At 34.3% G+C, this 13969-nt stretch overlaps 1 protein-coding gene across 9 annotated transcripts in view; it reads right to left on the bottom strand.

Annotated features, from left to right (window-relative positions):
* Positions 1-13969, bottom strand: part of LOC143229213 (uncharacterized) — a 314530-nt gene that overhangs the window by 50038 nt on the left and 250523 nt on the right. For all 9 annotated transcript variants that reach the window (XM_076461217.1, XM_076461214.1, XM_076461211.1 and 6 more), the window contains 5 exons: positions 13008-13370; positions 11071-11172; positions 8579-8682; positions 4519-4713; positions 3825-3884 (listed from right to left, as the gene is read on the bottom strand). In XM_076461217.1, coding sequence (XP_076317332.1) covers positions 3825-3884; positions 4519-4713; positions 8579-8682; positions 11071-11172; positions 13008-13370 — 824 coding nt within the window. The remainder of the gene's footprint in view (positions 1-3824; positions 3885-4518; positions 4714-8578; positions 8683-11070; positions 11173-13007; positions 13371-13969) is intronic.

Raw genomic sequence — 13969 nt, forward strand, 5'->3', positions numbered from 1 at the left:
AATAGAGCCTGTTTGCAACAGTAAGAGGGAGTTGTTTTGTGATAGCATTAATCTTTATACTGAAAAGTATGACACTCAAAACACAGTCCTGAGGGACTCCAAGTTCCTGTAGAAAAGAACGGGAAAGTGTCAAACCCACACAAACATAATAAAATGGGCAATGGGCCACATAACCCATATAAGTGGAGGTCTCACAATAGGTCATACCTCCATGTTGTATCATAAGCCTTCTCAATGTTAAAGAATATTGATACAAAATGTTGTCATTTGAGAAAGGCTTCTTTGATTAACGTTTCAAGTTGAATCAGATGGTCTGTGGTAGAGCACTGTTGTCAGAACCCAAGCTGGGTGGACGAGAGGAGGTTGATTGATTCGAGGAACCAAACAAGACAAACAATAACCATCCTCTCTGAGGTCTAACAGAGACAGCTCGTCAAAGCAACTGGATGATAGTTTGATGGAATCTTGGGATCCTTCTCAGGCTTGGAGAAAGGTAGGACAATAGCCTGGTGCCAAGCATCAGGAAAAACATTCTCCTGCCAGATCTGGTGAAAAACAATCAGAAGAGTAGCAAGAGAAGTAGGAGATAGATGGTGCAGCATCTCATATTGTATATCATCAGGTCTGACCAATGTACTGCCAGACTGATGAAGGGCCAGTTTCAGTTCCACCAATGTAAAGGGGCCATCATAGTCATAGAGACAATCAGCTTGAAAGGAAAGAGGTGATCACTTTGCCTGAGTCTTGATGGCTAAGAAGGTAGAGGATGAAGCAGATGTGCTAGATACCTGGCAAAAGCTTTCACCTAAAGTAACGGTGATGTTCCATATGACTTTGGAACTGGTGATTAAAGATATGCTGGTTGTGAACTTAATTCAAGATTCCTTTTGGCTTTCACATCTTACCCATCATGCATGTGCATGGACCTGCTAGAAAGTGATGCACTTCAAGAGTGTAGGATACCTACAGAAAGTATTCCAGACCCGTTTTTTAAGCCTTCAGTGCCATGTGGTAGGCAGGATTCCACCACAGATAAGAATATCATGGTAAACGTGTTGAGGTTTTAAGAATACATTGAGCAGCTGCCTATATAATACAGTCAGTTTCTTTTGCCACACAGACATCTATTGATGGTTTACAGATGATGACAGGATCAAGTTCTACAAGAGCAGTGAAAGAGGGCCAGTTTGCTTGATGCAGCTTCCATTAGGGCATCAACCACAGCCAGTCTCTCTCAAAATTATAGGAAATTTATCACTGCCTCTTGGATTATTGTCAACCCTCCATGAAAAGTGAAAGAATAGTGAAAGGGAGCACATTGAGAGATCAATCGCAGTAAAGGACAGACTAGGTGCATGAAAATAAGTATAAGAACCAGTATTGAAAGGAGAAATGTTGTTATCAGAGAAAATATGCTCTACAGAGCAACTCCTCCTATCAATATCAGCACTTCCCCAGAGGGGATGATGTCCGTTAAAGTCCTCCAGAATTAAAATGGGAGACAGCAACTGTTCAATAAGAGCATGAAGGGTTGATCAATCATAGGTCTCTCCAGGCTACAGGAAGAGAGAACAAACAGTGATGGTACGACCCAAGGAAATGTGTATCAAGTGGCAAGGACAGGGTGGGCACATTCTAATTAACTAACAGTAACACCCCTCCATGCATTCATCCATCACACAGCCTGTCATTTCTGTGCAAAGGAAACTGCTGAAACGTGACTGTATCAGCAGGTTTCAGAAATGTTTTCTGTAAGGAAAGACAGACATACAGGATGGTAGGAAGCAATCAGTGCTTTGATGTCATTCAGATTAGAACTGTCTTTATTTTTGTGTAGGTGAATTGGGTGGAGAGACCTTCTGTTTACAACCACGTCTTTTTCTTTATTGTCTTCATTTGAGGGAGGTCTATTGCCCTCCACGGATTCTGCCCTGAGTCAATTGGGCAGGTCTTTGTTGCTGGAAGAGGATTCCAGTGACTGCAGACATAAACGAATGATTGTTTTGCAACTTGGGTGGGAGAAAAAGATGTACCCGAGGAAATGCCCGTACAAGGAACCAAAGGAAGTGGATCTTGGGGTTTACTGGAATGTATGTCAGAGACAGAGATGGGTGTTGACATTAATTCATCACCTTTTTTAAACCATGGACATTAAAAGACTTTTCATTTGGTTTGAGAACAATTCTTTTGAAGGTACAGAGAAATCCATCTGTATTCACATTGTAATAGTGGAATGAAGTGCAACAACATATGTCCGATATGAAGTAGTGAACTGCAACTTTCAAGCCTCAGGATAAGTAATGATTTGAATCATCTTCAAATGCTGCACCTCTTTTTCTTCCAACTATTAAGGGCAAGGGCGAAAGTTGGACGGGTGAGAGCCATTGCAACTGACACAATGAGGGTCCATTTCACACTCATAGGCATTGTGGTCCTTGCCACCACAATGACGTGTACACGTCAAGGAACCACAACATGATGTCTTCAAGTGACTGAACCACTGACACTGGAAACATCTGAGAGGGCTTGGAATGTATGGCCATACCTTGCAATTAAGATAACCTGCCTTTATGGTGGCAGGTGGATGCAATGATGTAAATGTTAACATAAGGACATTGGTCAGCATTATAATTCCATCTTTGCAAGTGGAGATATACCTCACTGCAGAAACTCCTTGGGTGGAGAAGCCAGCAATAATCTTTGACACAGGAATGTTCTTCAAATCCCGCTCAATAATAACTCTTTGTCACAAGTTCAATGTAGCATGAGGCATCACTTTAATAGGTATATTCCCAATCGCCTTTGAATGCAAGAGGAGTTCACCATGTTGAGATGTGGATGTTTCCACCAATACGTCACCAGAGTGAAGCTTTTTGACTGACTTTGGAGAGCCACCCAGTTCCTCTAGTCTCTTCTAAATAAAAAAGGGAAACATTCGTCCTAAAGGTGTTCCTGAAAGAGAATGTAGTAAATGAAAATGAGGTACAGGTGTTAAAGATGTTGAAGATTGCTACTCTGAATCTTCAGGATGTGATTATTTAGCTATGGATTGTTTTTTCACTATTTTATTTAAGTTTTTATTTGAAGGACCCATAATAAAAAATAAGTTTTTGGTGCCCACTGACCCCACTTGCCACAGAGCCCTATGACGGGATGCACTACAATGCCAAACAAGGACACTGCAGCAACACCAGGTTTTCGTGAGCACTGTATCCAAACACCAACGTCAAATACAATGTCTACAATGCCTGTGGAGAACATCCAACACTGGTACTAGAGGAATTAGAGGCCAAAGTGGTGTGTTAGGGCTGGACCCCTCAATCAGAGGAGGTTAAATGAAAGAACAGAACCTTCCCTGGGAGGTACCATCACCACGTCCAGGAATCTACACGGAGGGGAATTGTTTGTGAAAGAAACACACATACAGGGCTTATTTTATAGTTTCAGGTTACTTCAGACTATAAGACATCACAAATGCCTTCAGTTTACAGTGAACATCTGACATGTTAAAGTTTAGCAACTTATGGATTAGCAATCTTTCAACATAATTTCTAACTGTATTATTTTGTCTGATTTCCAGTTGCTTCAACGATCAAGATTTCATGTGTATGAAAACAGAGTTATTTGTTTTATTATTTTTGTAACTTGGACCTGCTGCTACAAAATAAGTTGTACGTGTTTCTTTCACAAAGATTGGACTAAAGAGGACTTATAAAAATGTCCAAGCTGTTATACACATAAACTTGTTATTATGTAATATTTGATCTGCATTTACTTCAGAGTACTTTACATGTTATTGTGCAATTACCTATGATCATACTTACAGATTGTTTCTGAATCAGATGTGGGTACGTCAATAGAAGAGAGACAATGTCCAGTATAACCTATTGAAAAGTAAATCCCATAAAATGCAAGTCAGTGGCATGAAGTTAGAATATTTGTAGTAATGTTAATTTAAATAATGCTAATTTGTAGTTTTAATTTAATAATATCATACTAATTTGGATTTTATAATGTAACTAAATTATTTCCTTTTAATCTAATACTTTTCTATAATAATCTATACTTTAATAAAGAAACTCTCACCTATCATAAAAATACCATAATATCAAACTTATAATAAAATGTACTAGTTTCTATAAAATTCAATTATTATACTAATGCACTACAGTTAAGTGTAATAACACTAAATCGTTTTTTTCAGTAATCTTTGCTTGGGGATTTGTTAGAAGCTTTAAAAATGTATTTTCTAAATGAAAAGGTTGTAGAAAATAAAAAACAAAACAGTAATATGTTAACTACTTCTTAGTATTTTTAAAATAAACATTTCTATATAACCTACATAAACGATACAGACCACATAATGACCATATGGTCATATCTAAATTAGACAGGCCTTTGACTATACATGAACATTAGAAAAGAAACTGCATTGAGCAATGGCTATTGGAACTTTTTTTTTTGTAATGAAAATTCAACACCCTGATATTTCAGTCTTTTGACTTTCTTGAAGCTCACCTCGGTATCATCACCATTTTGGCCCTTGTGAACAACCTGTTTGTGTAAAAATGTGTCAATATCCTTTAAAAGGTCAACCACAGGTTCTCCTTCACCTGGATACATTCTCTCAGCTCTTCTTTGTGAATACCAGTTTAATTCAGCCAAAATAAAAGAAATGTTGTTCTGGATATAACCAATCTCTAAAGTTCTAAACTGAAAAAAAAATTCATTTGCTTTTAGAAAAAAAAATTATTTTTACCCTAGCAATAATTAACACATATTTCAATTATGTTTCAATCACTGTATTTTTGTTGTTGTTCGGTTAGCAACTGCCTAAGATGACAAAATCAATAAAAAGTTTTATGTCAATTTTAATTTCAATAGAATTGAATATTTGGTACCCATTTTGTATCTTTCACTGTGTTTTTCTGACCTGAAAATTGTTCATGTAGAAAGATACTGTAAGACAATCAATTTAGAATAAAAGTTAACATTTTCTTATCCTGCAAGTGTATTTCTGATAGAAACTTACATCCAGTCACCCAAAGTAATCTCAATCCTGATCTGCTCTCTAAACATTATTAACAAGAATTTCACTACAGTGCACTAGTCTTTATACCCCATCACCATCAGTTTTGCACTACTTCATAAAATGTGCTGATCATGTAACTACTCTCCATTAATCTTACTGTGCCATCTGTACTTGCACAGCTAGCTCCCTCTAATATTCTAAAACAATCCTCACAACTGAAATCAATAAAGAGATATACATCACTGAATCAGTGTAGGAAGTGCTGAGTAACTATTACATGAATCAGTATAGTGTTGACAAAAGTGGAAAGGGCTATGAGTATGCAACCACATTCTATTATATGTACGTGTCAAGCAAAGTGAGGAAGACTGGGCCTGATGAAGATGGCAACTGAAGAAAAATAACCCAAATGGAATAAGATATTGAGTGAGGTTAGGAATTAACTTCTCCAACCAGATTAGAAAACTTCATTCAATTAACATCTGAAGAAGTAAGTGAACATGATTAACTGACTGAGCATGGGAAGAGGCAAGCAGGAGACATTTGTTCATGAAAAGGACAGTCCAAAGACACAATGAGTGAAAATGATGCATGAAAGAGCATACCACTCAACAAAATACATGGAGCCAAAGAAGGACCAAATGGCAGCAGCTAGAACTGGAAGACTTGCTCCTCATGGATAAACCAAAGAAAATATCATAACACTAAAGCAGTTGAAATATGAAAACAGGCATCTGTCACAATTGTATGAACATAAAGAGTCACTGGGAAAATCCCTGCCTCTAAAGTAAGAGGTAAGTGAAGCCTTGTGACTTCAATTAAGAGTTCAACTTGGATGGGTCAATGATGGTTCTCCAATCTCCTGTCTTTAGAGGAAGAACAATTAGATGGAAGTAAAACCCTGATTGATTGTGCCCCATCTACTTGTACAGCAGGTCTTGAAAAGACTAGACAAAATGACTAGAAGAGGTAAAATTCTGACAAAGAGGAAAGATCTGGGAAAGAGAATGGGGGAGAGAGTAGAAATTAATGCAGAAACCTTAAGACAGAACTGCATATCACATGGAACTGACACCAAATGTAGCCAGAAAGACACACAAATTAAAACATACTTATAGAAAAAATTCATAACTAAGGAACTAAAGAAACCTAGAAATTAGTAGAGCACAAAGTACATAAAAATAACAAACTTGCAAAAGTATGAAATACAACATAAAACAGTAAGCAACACCTAAAGTACAAAACCTCTAAAGGAGCTCAGAAAATAACAGACATTAAACATCAAACTTAAGTCCACTCAAAGAAACAATAAGATAAAGAACACAAAGGTAAAAAAAAACTACCCTAAATAAAATGAGAATGAAAAGGCACCCAGTAAACAATAACAAAATATGGCTGAATTAGATGTGATTCATAGTAAACAAGAAAACAGTGAAGGAAATTATAAAAACAAATCAATACACCCACAAAATTGACTGAGGTGACAAACAGTATCATGGAAAGCCTATACATATGCTTAAAATTGAACAAAAATAAAGTGATAATCAAGCTCTAAATACAAATGTAAACAAAAGTAACTTAGATGGCAAAAGAATAATATAAAACTAACTTACCAAATACTAAGCAGAGAAGACATGAAGGACATAAATTACTGCAAAAGGAGATCAGGTCAATCCACACAAGCTCACATAAATACACTGAACATGGGTATACCTACTGGGAGTGAGGAATACATACTGAAAAACTTACCACAGATCTCCTGGGAAATAGAACAATACCTAACCTAGGAGAATACATGGAGGCACAGTAACAGGTGGAAGGTGATGTAGAATGAAATTTCAATTCAATACAGTTATATCCTTCCTTAGAAAAAAACTGTGAAAGGAGAAATATCATCAGCTGAATATGAGACATGAGCTCCCCTGAACTTCCTGTACTTCCCCAGCAGATATCATCCATCCCGAGACCTAGTTGTCTCATGTCTGAACCATTGTTGACTGTCAACGTGATTTTATCATCTACCATATTAAATCTAGAATTCATATGAACAAATTAGAAAACAGAAACATCACTAAAACAAACAAATAGAAACAACAGACATCAAACAGAAGTTGAAATTGATATCAACTACAAGTACAATAAGAATTTTGTAGTCACAGGCAGAGCAAATTAAAACACATTTGCACACTCAAATGCTAATTGAAAGTGAGGATTGTTCTAGAATAGTAGAGGGAGCTAGCTGCACCAGCATAAACAAAACAGTATGAATAATAGAGAGTAGTCACATGTTCTGAAATGGCACAAAAGTGATGAGGTATAAAAACTGGGAACTGCAGTGAAATTTTTTTAGCAATGCTTAGAGGCCAGACCAGAATAAATATAACTTGCAGTGAGAGAAGGTAATACTGTTTCTAATAAGATTATTCTAAATTCAAGACTCTGTACTTTAAAAAATACTTCATATCTTTAAAGCAACACTAAACAAAACATGTTATTCTACATTCAATCACTTTGAAAGAAAATACAGACATGCTGAAGTGAGGTTCAAATTTATTGGGAATTAAGACATTTTTTTTCCATTTAATATTTACCAACAATAATAGTGCAAAAGCTCTGTTGGAGCCAGTATGTTAAAAATATTGGTTGGGTGGCAAAAAAATCTTCAAGCTAGTACTATTTAGATATATATGTCATACTTAAATTTAAAATGTAGTATATTTATTATTTCTGCTATTAGAATGACTAAACTTCAATATCAGAGTTAGGATTCAAGTAGTACCTCATTATAATGATTAGAAAAAAGAGAATAAGCTTTTTGACACCAATTCTGGTCAACTAGGCCAACAGAAACAAAATGTGTACAATTTGTCTGGAGAGGATGCTGCAGTTGTGTAGAAAACAGTATTTTTTCACACTCAAATATAATGATTCTAAAAAATTCATTTTAACACCATTGATCACTCTAAGTATATGGAAATTTCATACAGATCATAGTTTTATTTGAATATTTTTGCCTTATTAAAAGTATTGTTTCTTGAAAAGGTTTAATCTATTATGGTAAAATAAAATACTGGAATTTCCTTGTACCATAACACCAAATACACAACTATCAGTGTTTAAACTATTCTCTGAAGATAAAAACATATTCACAAAATCTGAAAACGTTTAAGTAATACGTCTAAAAGAAGTTGAATTACATGAATCAAAATTAAAGGACTGTTGCCTGTAACAATGTTTTCTGTGTTTTGGCAAGTTTTTCACCATTTCTTATTTTCTATTATACAGGCATCAAAAGTCAAGATTAAAATTAATATGAGTATAATGAGAGAAGATGATATAGTACTATAAATACAACAGCTACATTTAGACAAATGGATACTTTATGTATACATTTTTCGTCTTTGCCATGTTTTATCATTCATCAACTTTATCAGAGTTCAATGATATTTCCTTTCTTCTTTAGATATCTCACACCTTTGTTACATTACAAATCATAATTTGAAAAAAATTATAAAATGTGCATAAGATTTACAAAACACAACATACTTTATTTCTGATTTCTATAAAATCTTTGGCCAAGCAACCTGAGAAATCTGGGTCTTCCCATTCTGCTAGATTTTGTCTTGCATTACAATACCGACTTACAACTCCTAAGCAACGAAGAAAAAAAATTAAAATTTGATTAACCTTCTGACTGAGGATAAAGATAAAATTAATGTTACAGATCATCAATTAAATGTTACATTTATGTAAACTTTTTCTTTTCACATAATGTTAAAATTCTCTCAACTATTCTGTAATGTAAATATTAATTGATTATTTCTTTTAATTGTATGTTTGAAAGTATGGTCTCCTAATGCTATTGCATTAGTCAATACCATAAAGTAATTATCTTTCAGTAATCAATAACTTTCTGTAATTTGTAAATCCAAGTCAGGATTGTTAAGAAATATTTCTCAAAAACATAATATTACAAATAAAGTTCAATAATATTCACAGTCAATAGTAGTTCAGAGATAAGAGTCAAATTTCAAAAAATAAAAAAATCAGTTGAGTTTATATAATAGAAAAATAGAGTCAGCACAGAATTATAATTTACAGCTTTTGTTGTAGTGCTAGTTAATAGTTTAGTATTTCAAAATGTCAGAAAACCATGTGAGTTACGTTTAGTATTAAGGGTATTAAAGTCAAATGTATGCAGTTGTGACTTAAGAGTCACATACACTGCTCATACATTAGTGGGTTACTTCCTTGGAGCAAAGAAATACTGGTCTGCAAAAGATTGTTCAAATATCCAAGTGAAGAGAAACCAAGAGCAAGTCAACAAGCAATTCTAGACCTTTAATAAGCTTAGAAAGTCAGTATTGATATTGCAATCTAATAGCAAACAGCTTAGTTAGTGTATGATTCAAGGCAAGGGAGAGTACACACAGAACTTACAAAGAGATCTAATGACCAACAAGAGACTTGCAGCAAAATATGGCTAAGCCTACACAACATATTTAGATCTGTCTGTAAAGAGCAGTGTAGGGGTAAAAGGTGTAGATGTAGGTCGTATTGAAAACATATTGAGTTTCTATTAATAGTAATGCAGCTGCTTGAATAATAACAGTTACTGCCTCCACACAGTCATTAAAATATGTTATATTAACAAAGGTAGGATCACAATCAGAAATAATTACAACAAAGAAGCTTGTCAGCTTTCTCTGTCTTGCACCTTGACACAAGCCAGATGGTAATGACTGTGACCAACCTCAAGAAAAGCAATAGAACAGTTGAATGAACAGACAAATCAATAGTAGGAAATGCCTAAACTAAGTTAGCATTTTAACTTAGCAAATGCTCTAAAGATGTATGCCTCCCATCAATATGTTCACCACCCCATAGTGAACTGTATTAATTTTAATCACCCTGACAACAGAGATATGAAGCAGTACAATGATCATTAAAACCTTCTTGACAGAGATTCTCTTTTTATGAGAGAGCACAATGTGGTGGCACAACTAATGAATGGCAATGGCCTCCAGAGATTGTCATGAAGTGAGTGCTCAACTAGCAATACTATACCTCCATAAACCCATCTTCCACACAACTTGCTTTTACTTAATAGTGAAAGTGACTGAATGGTAACAGTATCAGTAGATTTCAGATATGTTTACTGGAATGGGATACACACAGGGCAGTAAAATGAATTAAAGCATTGATGTCATCCACATTAGGGTGAAAAGTCTCAACAATTTCAACATATCAGTGTGGCCTATTTCACATAAAACTAGGAGGAAACCTATGTGAGGATCCTTTATGTGGGTTTTAATTTGAAACTTGGATGGCATGAGCAGGTCTTCCATCAAATAGCTGGAAACTAAGTGAGTGAGTACAAGTCAGAATAGTGATCTTACACACAGCTAAAAATGGAGTAAGCTTTATCTCTCTTTAATGAATAGAGAAGGGGTCAAAGTTGATAAATGTATCTATGAGGTAAAACAAAGCTTTCACATAGTTAGTGAAAGAAATATTCATTTATACCACTAACATAGCTGTGAAACATGATATAGCAGATAGGTCTGTTTTGGAAGAAGTTTTGTAATATTCTTCACCTTATGGTATTAAATATTCAAACCTTTTGTTATCTGCATCTTTGAAGGATGGAAGCCACAGCAGTTTGAGATAATGTAGTTAAACTGATACTTCTTGGTTTCATGGTCTTTAGCTGACATAATTATATGCACAGTAAAATCCAGTCACAGTGAAATTTTGCAATTTTCAAATATTGAGTTGCAAAATTTACTCAATTAACAATAAATGTGGTAAATCTCAGATTTCTTGAAGTATCCACCAAAAAACTGGTAAGATTTTGTCAAGATCATAATTATCTTGTACACAAAGAATGACATTATCATAATTAAGAGTTTTTACTAAAAATATGTTATTTATCTGTTGTAGTTACTTGCATTTTCACACACATACATATAATCACAATAATAAACATAAAACATCTCACCTTAATTACTACTGTGAAATTAGGAATACTGTCTTACCTTTGAATCCTTCTGGGCAGTAAAGCTTATGAAGTGAATTTACAGCTGTTAAATTCCATACTAAGCCTTTAAAATGTTGTGCTGGGCAGACTGCAATATTTTCTAAAATGGGTAGTGAAATTGTTTAATTAAATAACAGAAGTGTTTGACTGGTTCCTAATTCAGAAAAACATTATAAAAGTTGTATCAATTATCTTGGAGTACACGACATTTTCTAAATTATTCTCACTAGTTTGTCATAATGATATAAAGATTAGCTAAAACCATTAACTTCTTCAAGTTATAACACAAAAAATATAAAAAATATATTAATAAACGATATACACACTGCGTGTATTGAAGTTTTAACATTAAAAGTTTTCTTTAGAATCCAGAGAAGTGAACATATCAAAACACATAAAAATGCTATATCTATCTAATCAAAAACATCTTAAGTGTTAAAAGGTATTATTTTCTAAAACTGAAATATATTTCAATTAGATACTTATCTCTACTCACATACATAGCTATACTTATTTCATTGCAACACACTATCATGCAACTCCTTTTATTCAATTCTACTAAACTATCACTTTAAGATCAGGCAGAAAAGAAAGCACTGATTGTTAGTGGAAAGGAAGGGTGCAAAGAGTGAGAAGTGGACATTATGTATCAGAAATATATTTTCAGTATAAGAAAATAGCAGGTTCTGATATGGTACATTACCTTCTCTCACATGTATAGCTAGAATCCCACACTGAACAGGGGAAGGGACCAGTGAAAGAGATAGAAATAGGTATCCTTCAAAAGTATCCCAAGAATACCCATGAAGTGTGATCCCCATTGGAAAATAAACATACATGGGAGAGTGCACCACCCTGTACCAGGTGTATCCTGCATCCTGTGTGAAATAGGTATTGCATACACAATTGAAAAGTAAAAGGAGCACAACTAAAAGAGGGAGAAAAACTGGATGGGTCTGAACTCAAGTCACAACATACTGGAATCTCAGTCCTGGTAGGGAAAGAATGTGAAAGAACCATCTACAGACGGAAAGGTATGTAAAGCTAAAATGGGTGTGCTCCAAGGTGTAGAGTGACTAGGACACAATTTACCTCATGCAGCCAGTTAACTCCAGTCCAAAACTAAGTTACATCAGGATTACAAATTACAACTTGTTGCATGAGGAGGGTTCACACTGTCTTTATCTAAAGTTGAGTAGAATGAAATTATATACATGTGAAATTGACTCTACTAAATGGAGCCTATATGTGCAAATTCACAACCACCCATACATCTAGGAACCTGAGATCCAAATGACAGCACAAAGGAATGTAGTAGTTCACATCAAAACAAATAAAATTTGACTGAAACATTTCAGTAGATATCTCATGTGACTTTTTGCACAGGCATGCATAAACATCTTGTTCAAAACTTAACTGTTTTTGTCAAATAATTTTGAATGGGTGGCTTATATTGAGATCAAATATAACACCTAATATAGGTTATGAACATTTATCAGTGTACCAAATTTGAAAAAAAAAAATCCATCAAAGTGTATTTCTTTATCGAATAAAATTTTGATGCAACTGGTGCAAAGAAAAACATATGAAGTAATTCAATCAAATAGAAGATTTTATATCTTGTGTGTGTCTTGATGGATTGTCTTGAAATTTGGTATTTGAAGTAAAAACCCGCTAGAGCATTTCCACAGAAAATGACAGTTTGGATTATCAATTTGAGCTACAGAAAGTGGAACACTGACAAATTATCCCTCCTGTTAATAACACACAATTTGTCATGCAAATTGTTTTGCTACACAACACACTATTATAAATAACATATTATCAAAATTTGGATTCTTAAACCAATCATTTGGATAGAGAATTAATAGAACTACAATGTTGGTAATAAAAGTTTGATATAACATATTCTGCACAATGAGCTTTATTACTCACGATTAGATTTTAGAACAGTGATAATGCTATTCCTGCTCGTTCTTCCAGCAGAACTTGTCACAATGCAGGTATATGAAGCTGACGATTTGATGGAAGTAATGACCATACGACTCCCAGTTCGAAACAAGTCTTCTATGATCTCTGGCTCTTTAGAAGGATTTAATATTTCACCATTTTTTAACCAGGTATAACCAAATTTTTCAGAAGCATCTTCTTGTAATAGACAATAGAGTTCTATTCTGTCACCCTCTTTTACAGTTGCAGTCAAAGGTGTGAGCTTTGGTTGTGGTGGAGCTCTGGTATAAATTTGTATTTGTTTTTTATCCATATTGCCCCATTCCATGACTTCACATGTGAAAACTCCTGCAAAGAAGAGATGTCCAAACTTAAGTATATATATGACTGATATCCACATGGCACAGATCTTCTTTCTGAGTAACAACAGAAAGAAAAATTCTGCCACACAACATGCAAGGTGAAGCTATATGAGCAACTTGTCAGTTAGTTTAAGATGGATGACATTCTCAATCATTTCTGTGTTCATTCTAGAAATCAGTTTGGCAAGGTAATGTGTACATTTTGGTCAAGAACAAAAATGGAATTTGCAGTAAGTGTTTGAATCTTACTAAACATAAACAGATATATCTTCATCAAGTATTTGCTTGCTTGATTTTCATTTTATACTAGTTTTATTGTTATTTTGCCAGTTATCTTAAAAACTTTTTAACAATCAAATTCAACTTAGGTTTAATACAACAAAGACTTCTTTATTGTTTATCATCAATGCAATATAACAATGATATTTTATTATACATTATATATAATCAAGATATAGCAACAAATTTTAATGCATTTATTTGATGAGGTACAACAGTTACTTCCTTACAGCAAAACCCTTAATTAGGAGTTACACTAACCTCTTTATTATGTGTCATTAACCAAGTATAAAAATAGTCTTTTTA

The sequence above is a fragment of the Tachypleus tridentatus genome, chromosome 10 (assembly GCF_004210375.1).
Source record: "Tachypleus tridentatus isolate NWPU-2018 chromosome 10, ASM421037v1, whole genome shotgun sequence".
Taxonomy (NCBI): Eukaryota; Metazoa; Arthropoda; class Merostomata; order Xiphosura; family Limulidae; genus Tachypleus; species Tachypleus tridentatus.